Source organism: the organism of the source record quoted next, unplaced genomic scaffold, assembly GCF_019419815.1.
Source record: "Pyrus x bretschneideri cultivar Hongxiangsu unplaced genomic scaffold, Pyrus_bretschneideri_v1 Contig26, whole genome shotgun sequence".
Taxonomy (NCBI): domain Eukaryota; kingdom Viridiplantae; phylum Streptophyta; class Magnoliopsida; order Rosales; family Rosaceae; genus Pyrus; species Pyrus x bretschneideri.
This window is the reverse complement of record NW_025999568.1, coordinates 1,817,701-1,838,586: the sequence shown is the minus strand read 5'-3', so window position 1 is coordinate 1,838,586 and position 20,886 is coordinate 1,817,701. Positions and strand designations below refer to the sequence as shown.

Below are 20,886 nucleotides of genomic sequence, written 5' to 3'. Positions count from 1 at the left end.
GTTTAAGTGACAGTTGCGACCTAGGCGGGTGCCGAGTCAGTTTTGGACGGGTTCGTCTAGGGATTAATCGAAGCAATGGCCAGCCGCCTAGTGCATAGGTAGAGATTTTTAGAATAATGGATCTAATGCCAGTATTATGTTTAAGTTTTCCAAATTGTATTAGTCTTTCATTGAGATTAGTACTTTTGATGTACATTAATCTGGTCTTTCCAAATTATAGTTTCAAGTAATTTTCAATTTGGGGATAAAGAAGGGACTTTTTATGGTGGTTGAGAAAAAATACTTATCTTTTTTAATTCAATCATGACTATTTATTTTTTGTCTTACTGAGAAATTGTAACGATAGAGACAGAGCAAAAATAAAGAAGAAGAAGTTCTTCAAATTTTCTCGTAAGATTCTCATTTAAAAGGTAATGACAAATGCGGAAAATGAGTTTCACGCGTTAGTGGAAAATTCATTGGTGTCCTTGAAATCGAGAGATAAAGGCAATTGAATTCTAGTCGCACCAATGTTGGCGTGACTCAAGGATACTTCGATGCCGTGAAGAGTTACGTCAAGGTTCAAGTTGACAACACTGTATTATAATTTACTCTATTGGGTTGCTCTTCCTCCTAAATCCTAAGTGACAGAGAGCTTATAACGTCCAATGCTAACATTTTAATTCTTGCTTTCAATACACAGAAGAAGACAAAAAAGGACATAATTGCAAAGATGGAGTTATGTCACTATAAAATCGAAAACCACCTTCTAAGTTTTATTTAGAGAAAATTAAGTCAATTAAATAATGATGAATGCGAAGGTAATTACTTTGTCATAATTATCACAAGTTGATTTACCCTAAAAATAAGATAAGGGGTAACTACATTTCACAACCTTCAGCTCTAGGTGATTTTTAAAACAGGTCATGAAATTTTAATTTTTTCATTTTACATCATAATGTATTAAAATTGTATGTCTTTGTCGAAGTGATTGTTGATCATTCATTAAATTGATGTCATAGTGAGCGTAAATCCTAATATAAGCAAATGTGTAAGCCACATTTGCACCAGATTGACAAAAAAAAAAAAAAAATCATTAATATAATGGAGGATTAGATATTAAAAAAGACAAAGTATAAATTGAGTAAAATGTAGTTAACACAAAAATAAACTATCACACCTCAAACTGTAAACACTCACCAAACAAGTTTTAAAATTTCACTAGAATGGTTACCAAAGAAACCCTAAAAAATAAAGTCAAACATATCATAATTTTAACTCATTAAGCCGTTGATCCTTTCTTAGTATCTTTGTGAGTTTTATAATGAAGGAAAAAGCATGTTATCGAGAATACCTCTTTCCACCAAAACATTCTTGTAAACGTGGAACCAAAAAAACACAGTTATTACTAAATTGACCAATTAATTTAAATTAGGATAATACTTGCATCATTCATGAGGGGTACACAAATTTCCTCATTTGCAAATAACGTATCTTGAGCATATAAACTCAATGATTATAACTGTTTATTTTCTTAATCATTATTGAAGATCCCTCCTCCAAAAAATTATTCGAATCAGAAACCGTTTAATCATCAAAACGTATCAACTAAATAAACAGTACATCATGAATATGGTGTTTGGTACCTGCACCTTTTATTTATTTTATTCATTTGAATTACTAAATTGATCTCTGATTCAAATGATTTTTGTAGAGGTGATCTTTAATGAAGATTAAGAAATTGAACAAGTCTAATTATATATTTGTACAGTAAATATACATTCTTTGCATGGGGGAATAAGCTCATTCCTTCAGAGATGAATGAAAGTATTATCCTTTAAATCATACTTACGAAAAATCACTTTCATAAATGGATAATGATGTGTTCCCTCATGGAGAACTTATTTGTTTCCTCACTTACGATTAACGTCCTTTCATTGTACGAACATCAATCATAGTGATTCATTCTCTTTATCATCATCTAAAGATCATATCTGTAAAAACCATCTAATTTAAAGATCGTTTAACCATTCATAATCATAGTGGTTCATTCTCTTTATCTCACTTACGTTTTTAGTATTACGTTCATTTGATTAGTTATTGATTTAAAATATATGTTATTTAACGGGTCAATCATATTACCTGTAATATTAACGGATTGAGTTCATATCGGATCATATTACTTGTTTATTTTAATGGGTGTTACACGACACGACTCGTTAAGATATCTAGTATATTATGAAAACAACACGAACATGAAAAACACAACATGAATGTCAAATTTAGTACAAGTGATTACTCAATCTCAACTTGTTACGAAAACTCTTAGCAACAAATCTATATATAAAGCCGGAGGCTCAATTTGGTGTCACCGGCTTCGACAAAAATAATTGGACCAAATTGCCCCTCAACCAAAAAATTTCAAAACGTGTCCAAAATAATATATCAAATAATGTAAGGGTAAGTTGGTAATTTGGTCATCATAAAATATAATACAAATATAAATGGGAAGAGAGAAAAGAATGAAAAAAATGGAAGGGAAGAGAGAAAAGAATAAATAAATAACAAAGTTGATGGTACCCACGTGATGGGGAAGAAAAATATAATACAAAATAAGAAAAATCATGAATGTTGTGTTCAAAACATCTTAAGAGACGCGTAGCACCGGTGATAAAAACAGAAAATAATGAAATAAAAAAATATTGAAGCAATTCACACATATAAATGCATGTAAAATGTTTAAGTCGCGCGTAGCGCGCTGTGATTCAAAAAATACCTTTTGCACGCGGTTGTTTATTAAATATTATTTCTGACTTTTTAAACACTTAAGAGATGCGTAGTGCCAGTTATAAAAAAGTCACTTGCACACGCATAATAATGTGATTCAATTAGTTGTCAAATGATCTTTCTTTTTTTTTTTTTTTAAACAAACGATGTTAAGTACACTAAGAGGAGAAAGTGGGGTTAACTTCACAATGGGCTAGCAATCAGTTGTTTATTAAATATTAGTTTTTTCTAATGTTAATATAAATTCAATAAAATGTAGATGAAAATTGAAAGATCGTTTTTATTAATATGGATTCAGCTGCTTTGATTAGTTAAAAGACCGCTTATATTAAATGTATTTATTATTCCTTTCTATCTACATTAATAAATATATTTAAAACATGTGAATCTCGCGTAGTACGCCGTGATTCAAAAAATGATAAATAAATAAAAAGAACTAGTCAAATAAGTTAGTAGCAAAAAAGGAACTTGTCAATGAACTTATTAAGAAAAACAAAATACTTGGAAAGGTATTCTTGGGAAGAAAAAAAAAAGTAAATCTTTTCATATTTTGTATACCACATTAATATCACATATCTAATAGGAAAGTATTATTGGCACTCCAAAAATCTCATTCTACATTCTTCATAAGTGTTTTTTTCTTTCCTAATATAGAAAGTTTGGAGTGTAGAATGAGATTTTTGGAGTGCTAATAACAATTCTCATCTAATAAAGTGATATCCATCAATACAAGTAGGTCTTACTGCTGTTAGAAAAGTGATACCAATGTAGTAAGTGTAGTATTACTCTAGTTTTTGTATTCAGTTAGCTGAGTAAGTATATACTTAATTACAATTACATATACAATCTCCACAAATAATCGAGTATTTCAGTATAATAAGTTTTGAAAAAAGAAAGAACGAAGAACCTGGTACTTGTTATGTTTTTATTTTAAGAAACGATATGATTTACATTAAAGGTGTGAAAGTGAGCTAAGCTTCACAATAGACTAGTAATAATGTGATTTAAATTCACATTTAGCGAGAATTAAACTTAATACTTATCACTTAGAAGTGAAAAGTAATACCATTATATCGTAATACTAATTGACCTACCGCAAAGTTCTTTAACAACAAAACAATGGTATGTGTAAATTAATATATAATATCACATTATTAAAAAAATTAAAACGATGATAAATTAGAGAAAAGTGAAAAATTACAGTTTGATTAACGATGAAAACAAAGAGCCAAAGACCACCCCACGGTCCCCACGGACCCCACCCCACCTCTAATTTCAAACAATTAAAATTACTTTTTTTTTTTTTTTTTGAAGATGAATGAATTTTTCAAAAACACATGAGGAAAGAAGAAGAAGAAGAGAGAGAAAACCAAACAACGTTTCAAAAAACAACACCGAAGAGAAGAAGAGGCCTTTGGATTAATTTCAAAAGCTCCTCCGTCTCTGCGTCTCTCTTCGCTTCAAAACCCTATCCCCTCTTTCTTCTGTGCCTTCCGCTGCCGCAATTTCCATGGCATCAGCGATGGTCTCTCAGCAATCCTTCTGAATTTACGGTTTTGCCCCTCTACTGGCGCCGGGAAATGGCGGAAAAGCCAACGCCTCCGCCTCCGCCGCCGCCGTTTACTCTGTACTTTCTGTGCTCGTCTAGGGTTTCGGTATCAGTTCCGTTGAGCTCCGTGAGGAGCCCGACATAAGATACGGCTCGGGACCGCCGCCGCCGTCCGATCAAGATCGGTGTTTTCGTCTGCTCTTGTATATAATCAGAGGAGAGAGAAAGCGAGTGCCGTCGGGTTGGATCATTGCTGTTGCTTCTTCTTGTTGGAATGGCGAAGGGAGGTTACTTCTTGGAGAAGGTTCGGAGATGCGTACGGACGGTGTTCTTCATGGTGGCGATGGTGGCGTCGCTGCTAGTGTCGTCGCTGCCGGCGTTGGTGGCGATAGGGGACATGCTGGTGCCGTGCATGTTGATATCGAGCTTCACGTGCGTGACGTGCTACGGATTCAAAGAGCATTTGCATCGATACGCCTTCAAGAGCTCGCTCAACGATATTCCTCTGGTTTCCTTTATCAGATCTCTTATCATTATCTGTATGCACCTTTCTATCTCTTTTTCTGAGCTTTTTATTTTTATTTTTATTTTGTAGTTTTAGTATTTTGTGATTGAACTTTGATATTCCCCTTTAGGAATCCAAAGTGTGTTTATTTTTTTTTTAATTTGAAAGAAATTTATGGATTTTGAAATTTGTTTCCCCACTAATCTGTTTTTGATCACAAAGTTACATTGATTGTTTATTATGATTAATTTGCTTTCGGGTTTTTGTTCCTTGATGATTAGACATCTTGAGCAAAATGGAATGGTTGCATTTTTCGGGTTCGAACGATCCCTCTGTACTGTGTGGCTTTAGACATGAATGAAATGAGCATGTAGGTAGTGCCTTGTTACCAATCAGTTTGAACCTACCATTGCTATTTTGCTGACAAGTAACGTCGAGTATTTTGCTTAGTAAAGCTGAGTTTACTTTTCGAGTGATGCACAAAAATGCCTTTTACAGCTATGTTTTCTCAGTAACCATTCGGAAGATGTCTCTATGGCCATGCTTACAGAATTTATAAACATAGCAGCGATACGAATGAACCTTCCTTGTGTGCGGTATATATATGCTAATTTATGGATTTCGTTTATTGCAGGTGTGCATTCCATGTGCGATGGCCCTGCTCTCTCACATGGTCCATACCTTGGAACTGTGACTTTCTGTTCCTTTATCTCAATTCTACTTCTTTCAATCAAAGCTTGTCTTTTCACTGTAAATTCTCAAATCGAGGCTGAAGCTTCATCTTCCCTCTCAAGGCAGAGGCTCCACTTGAAGAAGTCATGGGGAATGCCTGTCTTGTTTCTCTCATCGGTAGTCTTTGCCCTTGGACATACTGTGGTTGCTTATAGAACAAGTTGCAGAGCAAGGAGAAAGCTCCTATTTCACCGAGTTGATCCAGAAGCTGTAAGTTTGCTTACGGTTTTTTTGTTTTTGTTTAAATTTTCTTTATTCATGCTCAGTTTTCCGTTATTCTTAATTGTCGAAAGAGTTTTGCAACCACAATGCATGGAATAATTATGCACTCTAACAGCCTCTGCCTTCTGCTTATTACAGATTATCTAACTATAAATTTTGGTAGTTTGTAACGAACTTTGTTTATCAAATGAACAGGTCCTTTCATGCAAAAATGTATTCTCTGGCTATCAGAAGGTCCCAAGATCTCCCACTCCGTTAGGAGGAAAAACCCCAAAAAGTGACAGTGAAATGAGGCGTAAGCCTTTTTCTACAGCTCGAGATGATGGTGAACTCCCAGTCAGAGTAATTACAGATATTGACAGCTTATTCATCACGTGCAGGGGGCTTACTCTTCATTACAAGCTTAGCTTGCCTGGTTCACCACCTCGTTCCTTGTCATCCACTGCATTTCTTGAACCTAGCTCCCCAAAAATGGCTATGGGGAGGCCAAAACTAGATCGACATCCGTTAAGCTTGTTATCGAAAGGCCAAAACCATCTCCACAGGAGCTACAGCAATCAATTTCACGGCTCATCTCTGTATGTACCTTTATTGGACGGTTCTACAGTTTCTCCTGTTCTTTCCGAAGAGATTCCTGTCTTGAGACTATCCAATGCTGGTGAAGAGGATGAGGGTAGTAAATTAAATTTTGGTACTCCAAACAAAGAAATGGAAGGAAGTGGTCAGTTTGGTATTCTATTAGTGCATGGGTTTGGGGGTGGAGCCTTTTCTTGGAGGCATGTGATGGGGACCCTTTCTCGGCAAGTTGGTTGCACAGTTGCTGCTTTTGATCGCCCTGGTTGGGGCCTAACCTCAAGGCTGCGACGGGAAGATTGGGAGGATAAAGAAATGCCTAATCCTTATAAACTTGATTCTCAGGTAATTGGTCTCCCACTTTAGTTACTCTATGATAAGTTCCATGTACTTTACCCTTGAGTTGGATGGGGATGGTCAATGGGTGCCCATGGATGCTCCATATATCACCATCATCACCATAACAAGCACAAACATCACCACTCACCATAGATCACCATGGTCAATGGGTGCCCATGGATGGTCAATGGGATCTACTGTCGTGCTTTCAAAGTTTTCTAGTGTATCCTGTAGGTTGATCCTAGTCAAATTGTTTATCCAACATGGGCACATCATTGAACACAGTCCTGAAACATGGGCACATCATTGAACACAGCGATGCACTTTTGGCCCCCTTCCCCATGTAGCTTATGTGTTCCTCAAGTTTTATTTCTAGACTTTATAATGATCTGAAATTTTTGAACCTAATTTACCAGGTTGACCTGCTTCTTTCTTTCTGCTCTGAGATGGGATTTTCTTCAGTGGTGCTTGTTGGTCATGATGATGGAGGCCTTCTAGCTTTGATGGCTGCACAAAAAGTACAAGCATCAGTGAATTCTTTCAACGTGAGTATCCCTTCTTAGTTTTCGTTTAAGATATCATAAACTAGTTGGACCTTTTTGCTTCTAACTCTTCCTACATGTGAAATTAATTACTTGCACCGATATAAATTAGTACCAAAGAGACTGGAAGTTTTGCTATCAAGACTATGCTGTTGGGCTGTTTTCCATGTCTACATAACCCTGTATGAGTTTTGTACTGTTCATTGGTTGATATAGGCATTTTATATTCACTTTCACACTAAGTGTATCAGTAGACATTGGAAAATTTAAGATGGGATAAGTACCATCGTTATGCTGAAATACTGGTGTCATCCTCCCATGCATGAAGATGCAACATTCCGTGATATCATGCTTGATGATAAAATAGGAAGCGATAAAGATATTACTGTCCTCTTTTATTCAAAAGGGGGGAATGATGCCACTTCTTTGAATATGCTTACACCATATTGTCCATAGATGTTTTTTCTTTTTCTTTCTCTATTATTTTAATATTCATTATATTTTGTCGGGTTTATTTTGTTATACAATTCAGGTTACAATTAAAGGCGTAGTATTGTTAAATGTTAGCTTGTCAAGAGAAGTTGTGCCTGCTTTTGCGAGGATACTCTTGAGAACTTCACTTGGGAAAAAGCACCTGGTTCGTCCATTACTGCGAACAGAAATTACACAAGTGGTGAATAGGCGTGCCTGGTACGATGCAACAAAGTTGACAACAGACATTTTGAGCCTTTATAAGGTATGCCCTTCAATATTATGTGAAACGAGGGAAAAGATTGGAAATAACAGAACATCCTTGAGATAATGTACAGTTAACTGAAAAGGAAATTTTAAGTTCTAAGTTAAGACACATTCCTGCAAAATTGAGGGCAACAAACAGATTTAACCACTCTTGGGCGCTACAAATTTCTGAATGAATGAATGAAATTTTTTTCCAATGTTTCCTCCTTTCATTCCTGCAGCTCATACTCATTCTTGATCATCAAAGGGCAGCTGTTTTCAGAACAGTGGTTTTTCCTTATTCATATTGATAAAAATTTATTGGAAACATCGTTTTCACTCCAACCGTGTCTTACTCTTGAGCATATAAAAGTGTAGGAGAGATTAGGTTGTAAGTTTTTTTTGTTTGGGGTCAACGATTAGGTTCAAGTATAAAGCAGAGCTTTAGTGTATATGCTGATTGTATAAAGATTGTGATTGTGAAATCAAATTTTGGTAATCATTTGTTTGATCTCCCTTCTTTTTGTTTTTGCAACCAGGCCCCTCTATGTGTAGAAGGATGGGATGAAGCACTCCATGAGATAGGTAGACTGTCATACGAGACACTACGTTCACCGAAAAATGCAGAATCATTACTAAAGGCAGTTGAAGACATGCCAGTTTTAGTCATCACAGGAGTTGAGGATTCCCTTGTCTCTCTTAAATCTTCTCAAGCTATGGCTTCCAAACTTGTAAATTCTGTGAGTTCCTGCTTTCTACTCTTCTATAATTTTGGGAGGTGAGCGTGAAACGGATTTGGTAACTAGTGTGAACAATAAAAGTCAGTGGTTCCAGTTGAACTGAATCGAATTTCCCATGCCCTAAGCATGTAACTCTCCAATATTATTTATAGACTTAAAGCGTGATGAATGACGATCACCGTCTCAATGTAACTAATTGGGTATTGGTCCATGCAGAGACTAGTTGCAATATCCGGATGTGGCCATCTTCCCCACGAAGAGTGTCCCAAGGCATTACTTGCAGCAATAACACCCTTCTTAAGCGGACTCTTGAGCAGACAAGACGTGCAGAGCCAATAGTTTGTACCTTCATTTTAACTTCTAATTAGGCTTTTTACTGTTGTAGGGTTGCCCTTCTTTTTTCGTCTTTTGTTTTCTTGTTTAGCAATTTAGCGGCCGAAGGGAAGTGACCAACGTCATCTCTTCTTTTTGGTATTTTTTGATGTGTTAGTTTGGAGCCTTACGCATACCTACATTCTTTAGGGTTTTAGAGCTCTTTCACTTATAATTTTCCCATTTTCTCTTTCAGAAATATTTATATTTATCTTTTGTAGTTCGAACAGAACTTGCTATCTCCCACCGAAGGCGGTGGAGGACAGCGCATATTTGTACATTTATCAGTGCATGAATTTAAGTATGGTTTTGTTCCACAAGTCATCTGAATTGTTGTTCTTTTACCGATGCGCACGAAAACATCGACTTTTGAATTAGTTTTTATGTGCCTTGTATTTTTGTTTCTGGTATCAATTGTGTCCTGGAGTGTTGTGTGGACTGCGGGTTGAGTTCAACCGTTGTAGGGAAAATGCTATTTTGTAGGTCCTCCAGGATGAGTTAAGGATGGGGACCCAAAAATAGAGGGCGGCGAACAACCATCCAATGGCCGCACCCGAAAATAGACGGAGGTGAGAGCACCATTGAGCGGCTGATGGTCTTCTGAAGAACGGGTGGTGCTTGCCATTCATTATCCAACTGCTGCACCTAAAAATAGTCAGCAGTGAGCCACCACTGAAGAGCTGCTGGTCTGCTGAGTATTATCCATCGCCATCCGACTCCTGCACCTAAAAATAGTCGGCGGTGAGTGAGCACCATTGAACAGCTGATGGTCTGCTGCATAGCAGGCGGCGCGTGCCTGTCGTCACCTTCCATCTGCTGCACCTAAAAATAGTCAGCGGTGCTCAAGGACCATGAATGGTTTGCCGGTCCACCGGATATTGACGGCGCTTGACGAAGCACATTTCTTGTGTGAAAATCTTGACCTTAAATCTTGTTTTGTTTTGGTACATGTACGCTGCATGGATGATAGATGTTTCATGCCACTCTGTCATTGTTTGTAGCATATATGCTAGTAAAGTGTAAAGACTCCTAAATGACTATAACCCAATACAATATTAGGAAATCTCCTATGCACGGGACAATTTACAAGTCAAAAGTTATGTTTGACTCTAAATTTGCCTCAATTCCTCTCCAATGCATTCGGAAAGTTGAAATCATATAATGCCTTTGATGTTATACGTAAAGTCATATTTAACTTTGGGTATAACTTTGAATTTGAAAGTGGGACTTCCCTTAGAAGATACAAAAGTTACATTTGGAGTGATTTGGTGGGCACATTGCGGTTCGGTCCGGTTCCACCCTCAATATGACAATTGGTACTTGCAAATTTTTAGAGGACAAAACTTACTCAAGATGGTAATTGTTGATGTCGGGGTGTGGGGGGACAGTTTAAATCCCCATAAATTTTGAATTCATGTCGGGTACCATTTTAATTAAGTGACCGCTCATTTATGACTTGCTTTCACCCTAGCTTCATTATGATGGATTCGTTTTCAGTTGTTCCATTTTCATCCAACGACCCACATCTTGTCCGCATGCAAAGATCCGCAAAGTGCGGTCCACACATTAGAAATCGGCTATAAACCTTTGTTTTTATTTTGGGTTAATATTTGGGCCTCCCTTATTGGGCTTAGTTCTCCGCAATAATCATATTTTCTATAATGTGTTTGTGTTAAGTGATTCTTTAAGTATAATCCTCACTTTATCAAGTGTGCATGATTGTTTATTAATTTAATTTAAGCTATATAAAAGGGGCCCACATATTCAATTTTGTAAAAGACCACATAAATCTTGCTACAGAAGATTCGTTTCGGTAGTCAAATAATTCGAGTAGGCTTCCTCATTTGAACGTTCATTGATTCTAGTTGTAGCTATATTTTCATTTCAAGACTCTTTATTAACTGCACGGTATGACTAATATAGAATTAAGTGAGACTAAGATACAATGACTTTCATGCTTTTGTAAAAGATATTTTACGACTAATATACTCAAACACCTCAAATTTATTTGCTTAATACATGCTCAAACCTTGGCATGTAAATAAATCAACAAAAGGTAATACTTCACTCCCTTCGGTAAGGAGGAAAGGCCTCGTTTGTTGCAATGTGACATTATTTCATTGTACAATATGTTATAATTAGAGTCATTTATTATCTTTATCATTCGTTAATGATGTCTATAAAAATTATGGCATATTCATGATGAACCATAAGTTTATTTGATTTGTAAGGATAGTAAAACAATCTTCAAATCAAATGACATTTTTATAGAGATGATAAACTATCATTTTTGATTATTACGTTTGGATGATGAAATCATGTCCATTTAGTGGAAATAAAGGAAAAGTAAATGAACTCTTTTGTTTTTACACCTATTGTTTTTAGAGCATCTCCAATGGCTATCAAAGAATGCAATAGTTTACTGTAAGCCTAATGTGGTATGTTGTTACTCAATTGCCTTTTGAAAAAAGTTTGTCATTCCAATGAACTAGGCAAACCAAGTGGTAAAGCTGTACTTTATAGGTTTATTGGGTGATGTTAGAGATACCACATTTGTGTAGATCACATGTGAACCATCTCTCCAATAAAGGTGGGACTTACCAATATTAGAGAGATGTTCGTATGTGGTCTAAAAAATGTAGAAGTGGGACCCAATTTGCATATTGATGCAGAAATAGGCAATATTTAGCTACTTTGGGGGAAAAACCTATAGGAAACGAGTTTACCGTAACGTGATGTCGTAGTCCAATAATATCATGTCATTTGGAGAAAAATTACAATAACACGACAATATTCAAGTAGGATGCCATGTTGCAGTGAACTCGTTCTATGCAAGTTTTTCTCCTACTTTGAAGAGCATACAAAATTTACTAGCTCAATTGCCTAAGAGCATATCTAATGGGAGTCTTATGGCTTGGGCAAATTGATAATTTTGTCTCAAATTTGAAACAAATAACTTCTAGCCAAACAAAATTTGACATCAGGCTGATGTCAACCACGTTATATATTTTTTTGTGTTAGACGCGAGCGTGAGAACACGTCAAGTCGACCAAAACCTGGATGGTGAGGGCCGTAGTGTAGGTGCACTCATCCAATATCTGTTAGATTTCTAACAGTTATCTATCCTACGATCCATATTTTTTCGTGAAAATATTTTTTTTTTTAAAGAAAAAATTTTAAAATTCTTATTCATATTTTGTTTTAAAAGAAAAAATTTGAAAAATTATATTTCTACTGTTGGGCCCACATGACACAATATGGGTTGTTGGATTGCAGAAAAAAAATGTAATCTAATTGTCCATATTAATTCAATTATAAAAAAAAATGTTTAAAAATTATAAAAAAATACAAAAAAAATGCAAAAAGAAAAGAGAAGAGAAGATGAACCATGGTGGGACGAGACAAGATTGTAGTCTCAGATAATGACACATGAGGTGGTTTATAAATTTTTTTAATGCCAATTGGCCGAGCAATTCGTTTACAGGATGGATATGCACTTGGGCCATTACTATCCACCGAGGCAATAATTGTCGTTGCCCAATTGACGGGGCAGTTATTACCTTAGAGCATCTCCACACATGGTCCAATTGCTAAGCGTAATTTAGTTGAATTTTCCTTGATCCCAAAAAGGTGGTCTACTAGTGCAAAAAATGGAGGCCAATTGTTTCAAGAGCTTGTGCCCTTTCACCTGCCATTGCAAGAATTGTCTTGGCTTGTGCCATTGCACTTGCCTAATTGTAGCAGTGGGGCCCATCCATGTGCACAGCTAGCACCCTTGCAGATCTTTGCCTTGCCTTGCCTTGCCTTGTAGACTGTTGGATTTCCAATGGTGCTTTGATCTGGACCATTAGATTTTCGACGGTACTTTCATCTGGACCGTTGGTTTTCCATCGTTAAAAAAATTGAAAATTAAAGATTGTCCCACTTGGCACAATCTAATCATCTAATTTGAACAAAATTTAGTAAATCAATAGCTTGGATTAATTTGAAGGCAAAAAAATCTTTAAAAAAAATACCAAAAAAATTCTACAAAAAATGCAAATGTTTTTTTAAGGGTTTTATTTTATTTTTATTTTTACTTTTTTTAATTTTAATCCTTGAAGTTTGAAATTTAAAATAAATCTGATGTTAGATTACATATTGATTATAGTCCCATGATGTGTCCTTAATTCAAAATAATTCATGTGTATTTTATTCAATGTCTCCCAATAAATATTTGAATTTATTAATATACACATTCTAATTTATTTTTTGACCAAATTTTTTTTTTTTTAATTTTTAATTTTTTTATTTTATTTAACATTCTTCAAACTTTAAAGACTCAATTAATGTACTTGAATGTTTGTACCGAAATGTATTATATTGAATTAATGTATTTAAATGTTAGTACGAAAATGTATGCACCGAAATATTATATTAAATTAATGTACCTAAATGTGTCACAACCCACATTGTCCAGGGGAGTGGATCCTGTAAGCCTTATATGTATATTTTCATCTCTACCTAGCACGAGGCCTTTTGAGAGCTCACTGGCTTTGGATTCCATCGGAACTTCAAAGTTAAGCGAGTTGGGGGCGAGAGCATTTCCAGGATGGGTGACCCACTGAGAAGTTCTCGTGTGAGTTCCCAGAAACAAAACCGTGAGGGCGTGGTTGGGGCCCAAAGCGAACAATATCGTGCTACGGTGGAGTCGAGCCCGGGATGTGGTGGAGGCCTGGGCGAGGATGTGAAAATTTGGTATAAAAGCCAATCCCTGGCCGGATGTGTGCCGATGACGACGTCGGGCCCCTAAGGGGGGTGGATTGTAACATCTCACATCGCCCAGGGGAGTGGATCATGTATGCCTTATATGTATATTCTCATCTCTACCTAGCACGAGGCCTTTTGGGAGCTCACTGGCTTTGGGTTCCATCGGAACTCCAAAGTTAAGCGAGTTGGGGGCGAGAGCATTCCCAGGATGGGTGACCCACTAATAGGAGCATATTTATGCTACTTAGTTATGTTGTTTCCTTACATTTAGTTAGCTAATTACTACTTATTATAGTGTTTTAAGCTATTTTCGTGTGTTTGTAGGTCCTAATGACAAAGTTGGCAAGAAAAGGCAATTTTGAGCCTTTTAGAGCAGTTTTGGGCTTATTATGGATAACGTGTATATGGAGCAAGGTGGATGGACGAATTTGGAGTCAAAAGAGGCTAGGAACATGCTACAAATCAGAAAAGACAAGTTCAAGACAAAGAAGATAAGGAAAGAGCAAGAAATATGGAAACTTATCCTAACAACCTTATCTTATCCAAACCTTATTCTATCTTATCCTAATCTAATCTTGTTCCACCTTAATTCTAGCTGCAAGTGGACCTAAAAACATGATTTCTAGAAGCCTTATCTAACCCTAAAAGGGTGCCGCACCCTTCCCTCTTTTATTTCTTCTAGAAGACCCAAAATTAGCCACAAAACACCTTGTTTCTCGAAGGCCCAATTTTGGGCGAATTTCCCTAACCTTTTTCCTCTTGGATTCTGATTTAAATTGGCCATTTTCCTCTTGGATTTGGATTGTATAAGTCCATATTAGAAATTAATTGGGCTATGACTTAATTTCCAAGCCTTGTGCAGCACCCTAGGAACCCTAATCCTTTGTTTTTGCTAATTCTAACCCTAATCCTGATTCCTTGGGTTTTTGCCATGCACTATATATATATATATATATATATATATATATGTATGTATGTATATATATATATGTATGTATGTATCTTAATGTTGCTGCACCCCCTTACACACCCTATGCAGCCATTCATTCTTCCATCCATTGATTCAACCACACCACACACCATACATTCAGAAACACACTTTGTGCCACAACCTTGGGAGAAGAAGGAGTTGCCGTGGCTTCCATAGGAGAAAAAGAACCTTGTGCCGCAAGAAATCTGCATCCATTGGAGACTTTCGGAGTTCTTTCTTCCCTCGTTTTATTTCCATGTTTATTTTAATTTGCTTTTCAATTGTTATGAACATGTGTAACTAAGTTTTTCTTAGTTAGAGGTGAATTCAAAGCCATGGACTTATGTTTTATATGAATTGATTTCCTCCAGTTTTTGTTTCTTGAATTGTGAATGCAATTTACTTAACTGATTTATTGAGAACTTGTTTTTGTGTGTTGATTAAGGATGCATACTTAGTTTTCATGCATGAATTTAATGCTAGAGTATATGGGAATTTCACCTAATCGTTATGAACTTATATTCACAAGTAGTAAAAATCACTAGTCATGATTGTGTTAAGTAAATTCTAGGCAAGAGTATCATGCAGTTCATAGTTACGAATGCATAGTCAATGCTTATGGTTTTCAAAAAGCTTAATGAGCTTTGATTGTATCTCTATTATGCGGTTCATGTAGGGAACTTGATAAGAATAATTTGGTTGTCGATGCGTATTCCATCCAATTCAATGAAACTAGGAAAATCTGAAAGTTAATTTGTGCTTCTCACAATTAATTTGGGGCATTGTCATTCATGGTTTAAAGGGATAATATCTGGAAATCAATTTGTGTTGCATATGTGCATGTGTGGAGAAGGACCCTCTAACTAGCCTTTTACCCATTCAATCCACCTAATTTAGTGCCTAATCTGTTTAGTTTGCAATCTGCCTAATTTAATTAATTTCATCCAAATCAATTCCCCCTTTTATTAAGTGTGTTAGATGAGTTAGAAAAGTGTTTGAATCTGTCTAATTTAGTGTTTTGAGTCTAAGTTAGTTAAAATTCGTCCAAATAACTTGTTAGGTCTAGAATTGAGTCTTTTTGATTGTTTGTTGCTATTTTGAGTGTTTTAAGTTAGTTTTGAGTCTATAGAGTCTAGTTTAGTGTTTTTGAGTCTTATTTGAGTTGATTAGCATCCCTAGTTAATCCCCGGCAACGACACCAAAATTTGATGTGAAAATTAACTTGACACACAAATTAAACCCTATTTGTGACAATTGTAGTATATATGCAAGTAGGGATCATTCTAAATTGGGGATTAACTAGGGATGCTAATCAACTCAAATATGACTCAAAAACACTAAACTAGACTCTATAGACTCAAAACTAACTTAAAACACTCAAAACAGCAGCAAACAATAAAAAAGACTCAATTCTAGACCTAACAAGTTATTTGGACGAATTTTAACTAATTTAGACTCAAAACACTAAATTGGACAGATTCAAACACTTTTCTAACTCATCTAACACACTTAATAAAATGGGGAATTGATTTGGATGAAATTAATTAAATTAGGCAGATTGCAAATTAAACAGATTAGACACTAAATTAGGTGAATTGAATGGGTAAAAGGCTAGATAGAGGGTCATTCTCCACACATGCACATATGCAACATAGATTGATTTCTAGATATTATCCCTTTAAACCATGAATGACAATGCCCCAAAATCAGCAAAGGAATGATCCATACTCAAATACATACAATCCGGGAGAGATCATTCAAACTTCAAGTGGAGGGAGCCTCAACAACCTCAACAACAAGGAGGATATAGATAGCCACCTCTTGGGCTCTATCAAAGGCCATACGTACCACCACAATCTGCCTAACCAAATTCAGGTTCGTCTTTGGACAATGATAAAATGCTTCAAATACTAACTTCTTTGACTCAGGGATTACAAAATCAAGCCAAAGAGATGGGGGAAGTGAAGAAACAAATTGGGCAGATGGCGAAGTTCATGGGGCAGTTTAGAGAATAAGGCAAACTACCTAGCTCGACCATTGTTAATCCAAAAGGAGGTTTTGAAACCGCTAAGGCTATCACCTTGAGAAGTGGAAAGGAAGTTGGAACCAACCCTAAACCAACCAAATCAAGTTAAAAAGAGGACGAAAAGCTGCTGCTCGAAGAGGAGGAACTGGACAAAGCCACGGCAAGGGTGGAACAAACCTTGCCGCAGCCCCCTAGTGCAACAAAACCATTCCACACCACCAAGGTAAGTCGAAATTTGAATTTTTCTAGTTCTATTCCACTAAATGTGCCCTTTCCTAGTAGGTTTAGGCAATCAAAGAAAGAAAAGAATGAAAAGGACATTTTGGAAACCTTTAGGAAAGTTCAAGTCAATATCCCGCTCCTTAATGTAATCAAGCAAGTTCCTAAGTATGCCAAATTCTTAAAAGAGTTTTGCACAACAAGGAAGAGGATTTCAAACAAGGAGGTGGTCCAGGTAAGTGAGAATGTTTCTGCAGTGTTACAAAGGAAACTACCACCTAAATGCAAAGATCCGGGTAGTTTTACAATTCCTTGTGTTATTGGCAATACTAAGTTTGAACATGCTATGTTAGACTTAGGAGCTTTAATAAATGTCATGCCTTCTTCAATTTATGCATATATGAACTTAGGAGAGCTTAAAAACGATGGTGTGATTATTCAATTGGTCGATCGTTCTAATGCATATCCAAAAGGAGTTTTGGAAGATGTTTTGGTGCAGGTTAACAATTTGATCTTTCCAGCGGACATTTATGTGCTTGACATGGAAGATTCGGCCCATTCTACCCCATTGCTGATCCTCTTTGGGAGATCTTTCATGAAAATAGCCCGCACCAAGATAGATGTGTTCAATGGGACATTAACAATGGAATTTGATGGGGAAGTTATTGATTTCAATCTTTCTGAAACTATAAAATATCCTAAAGATGATCATTCTTGTTTTTCTATTAATATATTTGATTCATTGGCGCAGGACTATCTTGACTCCTTGGAGAGGGATCCCCTTGAAACGACCATTACTAAAGGAATGAGACTCAAAAATCAAGGGGCAGGAAATGATCAAACCCACGACATGCATGATGAATTGCTTATCGTGCCTACATGTGAAGATGAGGCCGAGATGGTTGCTGCCCTTGAGTCGTTGCCACAACACTTTGGTAAGCCTCCAAACCCAATTCCAATTCCTGTTTCCACTAACAAGTTGTTACCTTCAGTGATTCAGGCACCCATTCTTGAGCTTAAACCATTGCCGGATCATTTGAAGTATGTCTATTTGGGAGAAAATGAGACGTTGCTTGTCATAGTTTCCTCATCCCTCACGACAATGGAGGAGGAAAAATTGATTCGGGTGTTGAAAGAGCACAAAACAGCCATAGAATGGACCTTGACCGACATTAAGTGTATTAGTCCTACAACTTGCATGCATCGCATACTTCTAGAGGAGGGGGCTAAACCAACTAGAGAGGCTTAACGCCGGCTCAACCCTCCAATGATGGAAGTTGTGAAAAATGAGATTATCTAGCTTCTTGATTATGGAGTGATTTATCCTATCTCGGATAGCCATTGGGTTTCACCAGTTCAAGTTGTGCCAAAGAAATCCGGAGTGACTGTGGTGAAGAATGCCGAGAATGAGCTTGTGCCAACCCGTATCTAAACAGGTTGGAGAGTGTGCATTGACTATAGGAAGCTCAACGCCGCCACAAGGAAAGATCACTTCCCTTTGCCGTTCATTGATCAAATGCTTGAAAGGTTAGCCGGTCATTCTTTTTATTGTTTTCTTGATGGTTATTCGGGATATAATCAAATTGTTATAGCTCCAGATGATCAAGAAAAGACTACTTTTACTTGTCCATTTGGTACTTTTGCTTATCGTCGGATGCCATTTGGTTTATGTAATGCACCAGCCACCTTTCAAAGATGTATGGTAAGTATCTTTTCAGATTTTGTAGAGAAGATTATTGAAGTTTTTATGGATGATTTTAGCGTATTTGGTGATTCAGTTGATGATTGTTTAGATAATCTCACATTAATCTTGAAACGATGCATTGAAACTAACCTTGTTTTAAATTGGGAAAAATGTCATTTTATGGTAAAACAAGGAATAGTTCTAGGACACATTGTTTCGGCCAAGGGTATTGAAGTTGATAAATCAAAAATAGATCTTGTACGCTACTTACCTTCTCCTACTTCGGTTAAAGAGGTTCGTTCTTTTCTTGGACATGCATGATTCTATAGGCGATTCATCAAGGACTTTTCTAAGATTTCCCAACCCCTATGCCGACTTCTACAAAAGGATGTACCATTCAAGTTCGACGAGGAATGTGAGAAAGCCTTCAAACACCTCAAAGAGATGCTTACTTCGGCCCCTCTCATAGTTCCACCAGATTGGAGCCTTCTTTTTGAGCTTATGTGTGATGCCTTAGATTATGCATTAGGAGCTGCTTTAGGCCAAAGGAAGAACAAGTAGCCACATGTCATATATTATGCATCCCGGACTCTAAATGATGCTCAATTGAACTACTCCACAACGGAAAAAGAACTTCTTGCTGTTGTTTTTGCTTTAGATAAGTACTTATTCATTGGATGCTTCTCATTCAAGAGTTCGATATCGAAATTCGGGACAAGAAAGGAAGTGAAAACGTGGTGGCTAACCACTTGAGCCGTATGGTGCATGAGGAGGATGTCGTGCCTATCCTAGAGACATTCCCAGATGAGCAGTTGCTGTCCATATAGGTAAGTGTGCCATGGTATGCCGATTTAGTGAACTATTTAGTGTCTAAACAAGTTCCAAGCAACCTAAACAAGCACCAACGTGATAAACTTAAAAAGGATGCATGTTTTTATGTGTGGGATGACCCATATTTGTGGAAATATTACCCTGATCAGATTCTACGTAGGTGTGTGCATGAAACGGAGTTTAATTCAATTTTAACCTTATGTCATACTTATGCATGTGGGGGTCATTTTGGCACTCAAAGAACAACACATAAAGTTTTAGAATGTGAACTTTATTGGCCTACTATATTTAAGGATGCTAGAACTTTTTGTGTGACTTGTGATCGTTGCCAAAGAACAGGCAATATAGGTGCCAAAGACCAAATGCCGCAACATCCCATCTTTTCTGTCGAAATTTTTGACGTTTAGGGTATTGATTTCATGGGTCATTTTTCTTCATCTTATGGTTTTGTTTATATTTTACTTGCGGTTGATTATGTTTCGAAATGGGTGGAAGCAAAAGCCACCCGTACTAATGATTCCAAAGTGGTTGCAGAATTTGTGAAAACTAATATATTTGCAAGATTTGGAATGCCAAGGGTTCTTATAAGTGATGGAGGTTCTCACTTTTGTAATCAGACCATAGAGGCGTTGCTCAAGAAGTATAATGTCACGCATAAGGTTTCCACACCTTATCATCCTCAAATAAGTGGGCAAGCCAAGGTTTCTAATCGAGAAATCAAGCAGATTTTGGAGAAGACCGTTGGGCCAACTCGAAAGGATTGGAGCTTGTGTTTGAATGATGCATTGTGGGCATATCGTACCGCCTACAAAACACCAATTGGGATGTCCCCATTTTGGCTCATCTATTGGAAACCATGTCATCTTCTCGTTGAATTGGAGCATAAAGCACATTGGGCCGTCAAGACATTCAATATGGACATAGATGCCGTTGGAATTCATAGGAAGCTTCAATTGAATGAGCTTGAAGAGATAAGGAATGAGGCTTATGAGAACGTGCACATTTACAAAGAGAAAACAAAGGCTTACCATGACAAGATGATTCATAGCAAGACATTCTCAATAGGGCAGAAAGTGTTACTTTTCAGTTCTCGCCTTCGTTTGTTTCTGGGTCAGTTACATTCTAAATGGATAGGTCCTTTTGTTATTACTAATGTCTTGCCTTATGGTGCAGTCCAAATTCAAAGTTTGAAGACGGGACATGAATTTAAAGTGAATGGACACCATTTGAAGCCCTACTACGAGAATTTCAAGGAGCATGCTATGGAGGACATACCCCTCCATGCCGTGAGCCTTATTGAAGATTAAAATGAGGTATCGTCCGGCTGGAAGACGTTAAAGCAAACGCTTA

At 36.8% G+C, this 20,886-nt stretch overlaps 1 protein-coding gene across 1 annotated transcript; it reads left to right on the top strand.

Annotated features, from left to right (window-relative positions):
* Positions 1-4,096: 4,096 nt before the first annotated feature.
* On the top strand, positions 4,097-9,381 carry LOC103935383. Its single transcript, XM_009345145.2, has 7 exons — positions 4,097-4,854; positions 5,455-5,762; positions 5,970-6,692; positions 7,103-7,231; positions 7,761-7,964; positions 8,485-8,685; positions 8,902-9,381. The coding sequence occupies exons 1-7, from the start codon at positions 4,590-4,592 to the stop codon at positions 9,022-9,024; spliced, it is 1,953 nt and encodes a 650-aa protein (XP_009343420.2). The 5' UTR covers positions 4,097-4,589; the 3' UTR covers positions 9,025-9,381.
* Positions 9,382-20,886: the final 11,505 nt, after the last annotated feature.